The 11,591-nt window shown below is 47.2% G+C and overlaps 1 protein-coding gene across 3 annotated transcripts in view; it reads left to right on the top strand.

Annotated features, from left to right (window-relative positions):
- Positions 1-6,716: 6,716 nt before the first annotated feature.
- The window catches only part of UNC5B (unc-5 netrin receptor B), a 221,327-nt gene continuing 216,452 nt past the window's right edge, over positions 6,717-11,591 (top strand). Inside the window, exon 1 of one of the 3 annotated variants that reach the window (XM_077259291.1) lies at positions 6,717-7,097. In XM_077259291.1, the coding sequence (XP_077115406.1) occupies positions 6,980-7,097 (118 nt within the window). In that variant the 5' untranslated portion in view covers positions 6,717-6,979. The remainder of the gene's footprint in view (positions 7,098-11,591) is intronic. The other 2 variants (XM_077259290.1, XM_077259289.1) reach the window with 2 other exon arrangements.

Here is an 11,591-nt window from a genome sequence, read left to right as displayed (position 1 = left end):
GACAGGAAACACCGTCTTCTTCAGGTGGGAGTTTCCCACCTGAAGAAGACAGTGTTTCCCGTCGAAACGCGTTGTGGTAAACTACATATGTTGTCGGAGTTTCCTTCAGTGCTCCTGTGACTGATTTCTGTTCGACACATGCTCTTATCCTCCCTTGGAGGTATTCAGCTGGAGCTGCGGTGGTGCTCGACAACTCCACTTTGTCTCCCCTCCCCTGGGTCGATTCCTCTGCGCTCCCCTGTGACTGCTTTCACTTACTTTGATAAACTTAACTAAGGATGCACCTCGAGTACAAATTATACTAAGGTCCAAAACATCCCACAATCCCAAAGGCCCACAAAAATCAGGGCTACTGGTAAATACAATATATGGTCAAAAGTAATGGGGCAAATACATGTTATATCAATAGAGGCTTTTAGGACACCCCATTTTAAATCCATAGGCTGTAATATGGAGTTTGTTCTCCCTTTGCAGCTATGGCCCCCTTCACACATCATAAAAAAAATACGAGTGAGACTGTCTGTTTTTACTATCCTTGTGGCTTTCTGTTTAGGTGTTAGAGATGTGCAAAGAGATAGATAGACAGATAGATAGATAGATAGATAGATAGATAGATAGATAGATAGATAGATAGATAGATAGATAGAATATATATGGAGTAAATTGATGTGATGATAACCAGCAAGGGTAAAACAGACAGCTGTGAGCTGATATTATCAGGCTGGAAAAGTCCACGGTTATTGATCCCTTCCCAGTCTAAAAATATCAGATTGCAGCCCATGTAATTTTTTAAATGTATTTATTTATTTATTAGCTTAATACATACCGTATATACTCGTTTATACGCCGAGATTTTAAGCACATTTTTTTGTGCTGAAAACGCCCCCCTCAGCTTATACATGAGTCATTGTCCAGAAAGCTGGCAGGGGAAGGGGAACGGCGGAGCAGAGGCAGGAGCCGGTGGCTGTAGCACAGTGACTGCTGCAGCCACTGGCTAACAGAAGACATCATACTCACCCTCTTCATGTCGTCACTGCATCTCCATCCTGGCGCTGGCAGCTTTTCCTGTGCTCAGCGGTCATATGGTACTGCTCATTAAGGTAATGAATATGCACACGTCTACACTCCCATAGGCGTAGAGCACATATTCATCAATTCATCATGCGGGACCGGGGAGCCATGCATAAAACAGGGGGAGCCACACATAGCAGGACAGGACAGGGGGAGCCACACATAGCAGGACAGGACAGGGGGAGCCACACATAGCAGGACAGGACGGGGGGAGCCACACATAGGAGGACAGGACGGAGGAGCCACACATACCAGGACAAAACAGGGAGCCACAACCAGGACAGGACTGGGGAGCCATGCATAGCAGGACAGGGATAAGGGAACAATGCATACCCAGCTTATACTCAAGTCAATAAGCGTGCACAGTTTTCTGTGGCAAAATTATTGCCTCTTCTTATACTCGGGTCAGCTTATACTCGAGTATATGCGGTATATAGTAAACTACACATGCAAGGCACTAATTATATATCTAACGGATATCTATCTATCTATCTATCTATCTATCTATCTATCTATCTATCTATCTATATCTTTACACTTCTTAAAGACCTAAAAATCTGTATTTCTTTTCTGCATTCCATTCCAGTACATGTCACACACATGGCACACTGATGTCACACACGTGTGCGGCATGTATTATCATCCATGCTCTCAGGAAAAAACCTTACATTTCTACAAGTGACACACATGTTGTTCACACAGATACACTGTCCTCGTGAAAATACAGAAGTGTGAGAATCACCATAGATTTCAATGTTTGTGCATGAGTCCGGTATGTGTGAAAGCGCCACACGTACCTGAGACACGCAAGTGTGAAGGAGGCCTATGGCAGCTTCTGAGAGGCTTTCTGTCCAATGTGAAGTTAATCCATACTGTCTCACGCTGTAATCCATGTCTCTGACATCTGATTTTCAACATGAATGGTGTGACCATGCACACTGAAGACCAGGACACAATAAGCTATTTTGTGCGCAGCTTCAGTGACAGGCGGTGACATCATATAGGTTACCGCCAGTCACTAAAGCCAGGGCGGCTGAGTGCTGCTGTTGGTAGGGGGCAGTCACACATTTTTTTGTCCTGTAAAAAAGAAAATATTTCAATTGGATCTGTTATGTTCACATTGAAATCTATGAAATATGGATGTGTTAAACGGACATCTGTTTTGTTCCGTCTGAAAATGATCCAGTAAGAAAAAATAGGATCCTTTTCAAATGAAAGAAAAACTTTAAACTTTTGCTATTTAATAGATCCATTTGCCATAGACTTTAATGTTAAAAAGCAGATCCAGTGGAAGTTTTGAAGGACAAAAAAGTTGTGTCTCCATAGCTGCTAGATCCTTTCTAACACATACGTGTGAACGTAGCCTTACAATGATCGTGTGAACCACCCCTGACTTGCCATGGTCCACGTGCTGTCAGCGAGCTTTCCTTTTTGCAGAATACCTGGAGCTGCGCAAAAGTTTGCAACATTTCAAGCAGTTTTATGCTAGAATTCTGCTTGGTAAATCGGCCCCAAAGAGTTTCCTAAGTAAGTTTTCCCTGAAACGCCGCAGTCTCAGAGTAAAACCTACACATGTGCAATAGCGCAGCCAGATCATTGGTGCCTCCTGGTCAGGCGCATGAATCACAAGACTGCTTCCCTTTAAAGGGACACCGTCACCCCCTCCAGCCATTATAAACTAAAAGAGCCACCTTGTGCAGCAGTAGTGCTGCATTCTAACAAGGTGGTTCTTTTAGTTTTTGTTGCTGTTATTCCCAAAATAAAGCGTTTTATAATTTTGCCCAAATACCTTTCTTTATACCTGGAGGCAGGTCTTTGAAGCGCCCAACTGCCGTCAGTCATCTCTTCTGGGGCGCTGGTCACCGCCCCCTCAGCGATGTTTTGCTCTGAAACCCAGCGCCTGCGCTGTGCTCTTCTGCCTGGGGCAGGCGCATTGAGCATTGGCCGTCATAGCTCAGATGCCGGGTTCCGGACTGCGCCTGTGCCATGCCTAGGAATCCCAGCCCCGCACTCTGCATAATGTATAACACACTGCGGGGCGGGGATTCAGTAGCAGGGTGGCCGCACTGCCCGCACAGCCGCAGTCCGGAACCCGACATCTGAGCTATGACGGCCAATGCTCAATGCGCCTGCCCCAGGCAGAAGAGCACAGCGCAGGCGCCGGATTTCAGAGGAAAACATCGCTGAGGGGGCGGCGACCAGCGCCCCAGAAGAGATGACTGACAGCAGTTGGGCGCTTCAAAGACCTGCCTCCAGGTATAAAGATAGGTATTTGGGCAAAATTATAAAACACTTTATTTTGGGAATAACAGCAACAAAAACTAAAAGAGCCACCTTGTTAGAATGCAGCATTACTGCTGCACAAGGTGGCTCTCTTAGTTTATAACGGCTGGAGGGGGTGACAGTGTCCCTTTAAGGCCACATTCACACGTTCAGTATTTTACCTCAGTATCTGTTAGGCTATGTGCACACGTCCGGAATTGCCAAGGAAATTTCTACTGCAATGCCGCAACTGTTCCGCGGGTATAACGCATGCGGAATTGGCATGTGTTTTCCTGCTAAACACTAGCGTTTTCCAAGCGTAATTAGCTTGTAGAATGCTAGCGTTTTGCAAGCAATCTGTAGCATCGCTTGTTAATCTGATTGACAGGTTGGTCACACTTGTCAAACATTGTGTTTGACAAGTGTGACCAACTTCTTACTATTGATGCTGTCTATGCAGCATCAATAGTAAAAAGATAGAATGTTAAAAATAATTAAAAAAATAGTGATATTCTAACCTTCCAGCGTCCCGCGGAAGGCTTTCCGCTCCTCGTGATGCTCCCGTTCCCAGTAATGCCCCGCGGCAATGACCCCAGATGACGTACGCTACGTCATCACAGGCAGGTACGGACTGGGATGAAATTCAGCCCTGGCATTTAAAATCACATAGGCCCATGTTGTCCCCGCCCCCTGAGCACCAGATGTAGATATTACTAATATTACCCAGGATTGAGGAAAGCAAGATTTACTACAAGACCAATATTTCTAATGATACCCGTGGCCTGCTGGGATAAGTGACGGAGTCAGCGAGTTTGTGCTCCGTCACAACTTTTATCAGTATGGGTGTCTTGAGAACACCCATTTTGCTAACAACATAGCAGATAAGGCTGCCCACAACCAGACAGGCCCTTCTGGCATTTGCCAGAATTGCCAGATGGCCAGTCCGGCCCTGATCACAGGTCATTGCAGCAATGCATCACTGGGAACGGGAGCATCGCGAGGAGCGGGAAGCCTGCCGTGGGATGCCGGAAGGTGAGAATATCCCTATTTTTTATTTTAATTCTTTTGTTTTTACAGGTATATGGTTCCCAGGGCCTGGAGGAGAGTCTCCTCTCCTCCACCCTGAGTACCAACCACACATGATCCGCTTACTTCCCGCATGGTCAGCATAGCCACATGCGGAAAGTAAGCGGATCAATGCATTCCTATGTGTGCGGAATCCCAGCGATTCCGCACAAAGAATGAACATGCTGCGTTTTTTTTTCCGGAATGCGATTCCGCCACTGGAAAAAAAATGCAACATGTGCACAAAAATTGCAGATTGTATTCTAATAATAGGATGCTTAATGTCTGCGTTTTTTTCGCGGTTTTATTGCTTTTTATAGCGAAACAAAGACGCGAAAAATCCTGAAAGTGTGCACACAGCCTAAGCCAAAATCAGGAGTGGAGCAAGCAGAGGAAAAGTATAATAGAAATGCAGCGCCCCAGAGTCCTGGTTGCTGCAGTAATATTATTCTTCCACCAGGGGGAGTGATATTACGCCTGAAGGTAATAAAGGAGTTCATCTTTCCAGGTATCCCGACATCACACCACACTTCACACTCCAGACCACCAGGGGGAGCCATGCTCCTATCTAGTAGGGCAGTCCTCATAGAAGGGTAAAACTGGTGGGCTGGATAGGCAACACCTGTCAGGCAGACAGGGGGGAAAGGAGGAACATCTGAGCTGCAGACAGAGGGTCCCTGTCAGGGGTGGGATCCTGGCAGAGGCCTAGCACGAGATAGAAACGGAGCAGCGCCTGCCCCACGTGCGGCAGTATCCTAAGAAAGGACACGAAGAGAAGTGTATTGTAGAGAGTGAGAAACGAAGACACAGCACAAGGAGAAAACACCGGGAGGAGTCCTGCCCCGAGACAGGCAGCCTCCTTCTGAGGCGCGTAGCCGGTGCCCGGAACACCGAAGGGGTAATTGACTCTACGCATTACTTCAGAGACCGGCAGGACAGTCAATTCCAAGTTGGGTGCCCGACCTTAATACCTAAGAAGACACGGTGGCAAATTGTGGGGGTCGGGGCGTCTCTGGGGTCCCTATAAGCAAGCCTCAGGCCATCCCAGTCAAACGGGTTAGTCCTATCCATACCATCTGGGGGACAGAGAGGAAGACATAACATCTAGAAGATCTACAAAGGTTGTGAGGACTATCCCGTGGTGCTCAGCAGGGAGGTACTACAACACAGGCGCTAGTAGGAAGGCTACTGATTTACACCTGGTTAAGAGAACTCTGGATGTGCCTTCGGACCGGCAGGACTCAGCCAGCCCTGTGATCAGTACTCTGGACTGTGGACGCTGAAGTCTTCAGTAAAGGTAAAGAGACTGCAACCTTGTGTCCTCGTTATTCGTTGCGTCTTACATCATCCACCATCACCACCTACACATCTGGGAAGCCCTGGGGACATACTTCACCTGTGGGAAGGTACACCATCTAGCTGCCATTCCATCACCCCAGCGGACCCCTAGCAGCGTCGGTCACCCTGACTGAACACCACAGGTGGCGTCACGAACACCAGACAAACTTCACCTTTAATTGGACGCCCCTCAAAGGGCCACGGACCGGGTCAGGCCACCGTGACATCCCCAGAAACGAGAGGGACCAGGTACCGAGTACCCCATTGCCCTTGCGTGGGGGCGCGCCAGAAACAGGTCACCGCTTCTGGATTCATTAGCCACTGCTGGTTTTGGCTGACAAGTACTGAGGTAAAATACTGACCAAATACTGACCGTGTGCGGTTGGGACAGTGTCATTGCCCTCACCTAGTGTATCATCACCCATCCCCTGCAGACTGCGAGCCCTCGCGGGCAGGGTCCTCCCTCCTTATGTACCCGTGTGCCTCGTTTTTGCTCATGTTTAATGCATTGTCTATATTTGCCCCGTATTTCACATGTAAAGCGCCATGGAATAAATGGCGCTATAAAAAAAAAGAATAATAGTAATAATAGCACATCCACATTTCTTGAGCTGTTACGGTCAGTGGATAAACTGACACTTCTTTCCTTGTGGTCAGTAACAAAATTCAAGATGTCTGTGATATTTTGATGCTGAAGAAACTTCTCCAGATCATTTTGATCGTAATTCCCATCATTTCCCAGGTCCCAGTGACTGCAATGTCTTCACGTGAGAACATTTATCATCATAGTTTTCTAGAATATATATCGTCAGTGATTTTGTGATGATAACATGTCGCTTCAGCAGCACATAGAGCGGGCGGCGGGGCCGGGGAGGTGTGTGAGGTAGCGCAGCCACCGGCCGTCCTCCCGCCCGCCTCCCGTGCCGCCCCGCCTCCGCTCCCAGCTGCCGCTCGGCTGTCGCTCTCCCCCCTGCAGGTCCCTGGTGCTGCTGCTCGCAGGACACCTTGGCATTGTGGCAGTAGGCAGGGGAGATGCACACATGCCCTGCTAGCTGCACCTCCGCCGGACACTGACTGACCGGCACCCGGGAACTTTCTCTTCACATGCGCGGCGCCTCTCTGCACTTTCCCGGCCGCTTGGAAACTACTTGGCAGTGGATTTGTACGTAAAGTAGCGGACTGTGCCTGGCACCCATTGCCCGCACCCCTGCCAGCCGGGGAGGGGGCAGAGCACTGGTTCTGTATGCGGGGAGAAGCCCTGGAGTGTGGCGGAGGAGCAATGACTGCAGCCCGGATCCGCAGCGCCCCGGTCCTGGCGCTGGCTCTGCTGCTCAGCGGCAACTTCGGCTCATCCCTGGCAGGTAACGATCGGGCTGACCCCGGGCACTGCGGGCAGCCCCATGATAAATGCAGGAGCAATGTGCTCGGCCGATCGATCCCACTGATGCGATTATTCTCAGACCTTTGGACAGTTTGACAAACACTTGTCATCTGCTAAAAACTGTGCGCGATGTTTCCACAGAGATCAGTGAAGGTCGGTACGGATTCAAGGGGTTAAACGCATCGGACTGAACTGGCCTTTATCCTCCTGACCATTACCTTGAGCGCCCCTAAGACAAAACAGCTTCACGCATCACAAATGTAGCAGAGATAACTTTGTCTGTGGTTTTACATAGGGCTGCTGATAAACTTTATCCTTAAAGGTTGTGGGTACGTGAGATATTGATCTGCAGATCCAGGTCTGATGCGATCTGATGGCGGTGCTGGTCATAAACATGAGATTGAGGGCAGATCATGCACATTTACAATAGGGATCGCTGTGTAGGGAACACTGGGTGCATCTTCCATCACAAGGACGCCGGCTCTCACCTGAGCCCCCAATATCAGAGGCTGTTATTATTCCCATCTATGTAGGTGACAGGCCCCCTCCCCATCATGGTCTGTCACCCAACATTTATAAGTCTGTGTCTAACTACCATGATGGGGCAGCCCCTATTGTTATGTAGAAACAAGACCCCTCTGTTCTATACCAGTAATGGGCTGAGGGGGGGGGGGGGGGGGGGGGCAGGGAAGTTTTGTCCTCTGCTGATTTATATTGTTTAGTTAGGGCTTAGCAGTCAGTAGCTGATAGACAGTGCTGATAGATAGTGCTGGAGGGAGATCCAGCTCCCTGATAAGCTTCATTACAGGATTGCATAAGGGTTAAATGGCAGCAACATACACCGCAGTGCTGTATGGACTCGTTTCTATCATCTCTTGCAGTTGGGGCCTCCTAATATAGGAAACGTTCCATAAATCCTAGTGGATGGGGTTAATTTTTTGTATACGTGCCTCCTTCTTTTAGGTGCGATCCCGTTTTCTTCGGTTTACAAACTCCTCTCTGCAGAGACTCTAATTAGACATCATTTACTATGTCTGGATGAATAAAGTTGCTGTGTGGGGGGAAAACAGTAATTGAACTAATCATGCTGTTTGCCCTTCACATTGCTGGTTCCTGCAGTGCTCTGTACTGCCTGGTCATGTGGAAAGAAGAGCTGATGGAGACCCCACTGTGGGTCTGTTGGGGGACGTCAGGCCTGGCTATCCCGCGGGCTGCACATGTGTCCCTCTGCCAGTGACATGGCTGCGCTTGCCCTGTGTGTGCCGCCTGGCTACATACTACAAGCGCCTGCTCTGCTGCCGTCCCTTTACATCTTTCTATGCAAACCTATTCTATAGTCATAATGCACAATCCGACTTCTGTAAAAATGATCAGATGCAGCAGAGCCGGCCATGAACTCATCAGGGCTGCCTTGTTTGTGATACCGCAGTAGGCGAGACCTGAGGGAGATGTCTAACTCATGATCCAGCAGCGGAAACATTGTCGTCTCTGCTACACCTTCCAGTTATCCTCACCTGATTGTGTAGGTGCACTATCATTAGGGCCGCCATACGATCAGTGAGACGAAGGAGACTTCAGCTCATATTGCGCTCTTAGGTTCTGCCACTCATCAAAATGGGCAAAGTTGTGGGCACTAGTTCACGCCACCAACGCTTTATGTTACGAGACTGTCCAAGGCTGGCGACAGGAAGCCCCCAATAATCCTCACTCTACCCCTACCCACCGCCCATGTAAAGTGCTAAGGACGAGGATATCCTTTTGCCTCTCCCATACCAACCTAGTCTTTTACATGCCGATGTACTGGGTCCCAGTTTATACAATCCCAGCTGCTGAAGAATACTGAACAAAGCCTGCTTTGTGCATGCAAAATGAACCGTTTGCATAAAATGCAAATCCGAAAAGGGTCCCATGTGAAGTTACTGTAGGATATGGTTACTGTAGGCGGTGGAACGCGTTGGGATTCTGCGCCGGTAATCCGGCAGACATTTTCATAAGCTTATTGAAATGTCTGCAAGTTCCAACAATGTAAATCTCTGAAAAGACTTGAAAAGCTGCTCGTTTCTAAGTTTTCTGGCAGTCTGGGGAGTTCTGGCCCTGCGTGATCCCCTCAATAATAATAGATAATGGTTCTAAGGACTAAGTGCTTCTGGGTTGTTTTCTTACTTTGCCCTTTAGCGGCAAAATGGTGTAAAGATTCCTAATAGAAAAATGATTACACTGAGGTTTTAATGGTAAAGAAGAATGTAATCTAAAGGTCATGTAGTGCGGCGGCGTGGTGTATTAGGGTTCATTAATGAGCGCAGCTCCTGATGTGCTCCTGTAGAGCCTGGTCCTGCACTCGTCACATTATTCCTCTTTAGTCGCTGTAAGTTTGTAGTTACTGTTTATTATTATCTTACATTGTAACTTTGGGGTTGTGGATAAATAGATGAATATACGTCAACTTTATTTCAGGGCATCATATAAGTGCACACGCCCCATCAGGGCCAATCTAACCCTCATGTACTCCGCAGCAGATAATGATCCCGGAGGGGCCATAAAGGTCCAATATTCAGGAGGCAGCCCTGATGACTTCTTTTTTGCTTACACAAAGCTTTCCAAGACTCCTGAATGGCAAATCTGTAGACAAGTGTATGGAAACAGAAAACACAGTACAATTTACATTCGTGCGCCTGTTTTTTTTTTTTACATCCTTGCGATCCGCTTTCATACATCTAGATTAAAAAATATACCTGATGAAATTAATTTATATTATAACCCTATGAAACTGTATCTCCAAAAATCAGATGCCACTTATGTTCTGTGTGGGATCCGATTTTTTATTTTTATTTTTATTTTATGCACCCATAAGCTTTAATAGGTGAGACTTGTTTTTTTTTTTTCCTCGTCAGACTGAGAAAAATTGTTTATCTTTACAGGCAATGGAATAAGGGGGGTCAGTGTGCTGGCCGATCAAACATCAGACAGCGTACGTTCAATTGATATGCTCGTCTGTATGAGCCCTAAGGCCAAATTCACATGTCCTCGTGGATGGCATCTGTGTGCTGTTTGTTCAGTAATGGACCCAGGCATAGAACTGTATAAATAGTCTGTGAATCCGGCAAGAGTTTGGCATGTCGCCGCTTCTTTTTGGTGGCTGATCAGTCCACATAAGAAATGACCTGAAAATGGCTGTAAGCTAAAATGGGTCCATTTGCGTTCTGTTGATAAAAGCACATGTATGAGAAAAGCAGGCGTGTACAGGGTGAGGAGTAATCACAGTGTAAATTAGGCCGTCTGGGAGAGGTGTATGGTAGACAATCAAAAAGATTCCTTTTTCAGCGGCCATGTTAGTAGTCTGTGCCCAGCAGACCTTCTCCTCCATGCTGGAATCCTTGGCAACTCTTCTGATTAGTCACCATGGATCACTGGCATGCTTGCGTTTTTCCCTAACAATGACGTCGGTTCAGGCCTACAAATCGGAAGAGGCGATGGGGATTCTGCCGGGTAGAAGGCTGGACTGGGGTCTTGTGAATCTATTTGGTTATCCCTATGAGGGGGTTAATAATAATAATGGTGTTGCGGCATACATTTTACACACATGGGATACGCATGTTAATTACACCCAAATAAGCACCTACATTGGTGCTCCATGTGTGTATGCTAGGACTAAATCAAGGGACAACTGAAAGAACAGAAATCCTAATACTCCACAGAGAACACAGTTGATTAATCCCATAAAAAATATATCTTTATTGAATACATTAAAAAAGTCAGCAGTACATAGAAAAGGTACAAAAGAAGCAATGGGGCTAATAGAAAAAATGAGGGGGTTGTAATGTCCGCTATCGCAAAGAAGCCGCTGACAGGTAAAACTAAGAAAAGCTATTGTGAGTTCCCCGCACAGGAAAAAAAAAAAAGCAAAAATGTGTAATTAGGTGATTCCCCACCCCCTCCCCATATTTTAGTGGAATCGGTATAAATGTTTATTAGATGATCTGCTTGGCTTTTCCCTTCTTATAGCTGTGACTGGAGATATGCATCTGCCCTCACATATAGTCCTGAGTAACTGGAAGGGGCTTGGGATGAAGACTCACGACACATGTAGGTGTCAGTAGTCGCTTATTCTAACTGACTGACTTTAGTTTTCGGTCACTTGCCCTAACTACCAGGTCAGGTACTGAGGAGGGCCAGGTACTGCTATGTTGTGTCTCGGAGATCAGCAGTGACAAATGGACGTCCTGTGATTGAGATCTCCCAAATGCAGGGGATGGTTTACTTTAGTTGGTAATCTCTGGTTGTCACACCCTGAACATGACAAGCCAGATAATAGGGCTGTTTCCTTCTCCTCCTCACTAAGTAATAGTGACAGCACAGCTCCTTGTGGACACTGTGTGGGAAGCCTGGGTTTTACACATGGGTGGAAGTACTTGTATAAGGAGATGCCTACATTTACAACTTAATACAATGATCGCAACTGGGTAACAAATTAGGC

The sequence above is a fragment of the Ranitomeya variabilis genome, chromosome 4 (assembly GCF_051348905.1).
Source record: "Ranitomeya variabilis isolate aRanVar5 chromosome 4, aRanVar5.hap1, whole genome shotgun sequence".
NCBI lineage: Eukaryota > Metazoa > Chordata > Amphibia > Anura > Dendrobatidae > Ranitomeya > Ranitomeya variabilis.
Note: the sequence above shows the minus strand (reverse complement) of the source record. Positions and strands in the feature narration are given on the sequence as shown.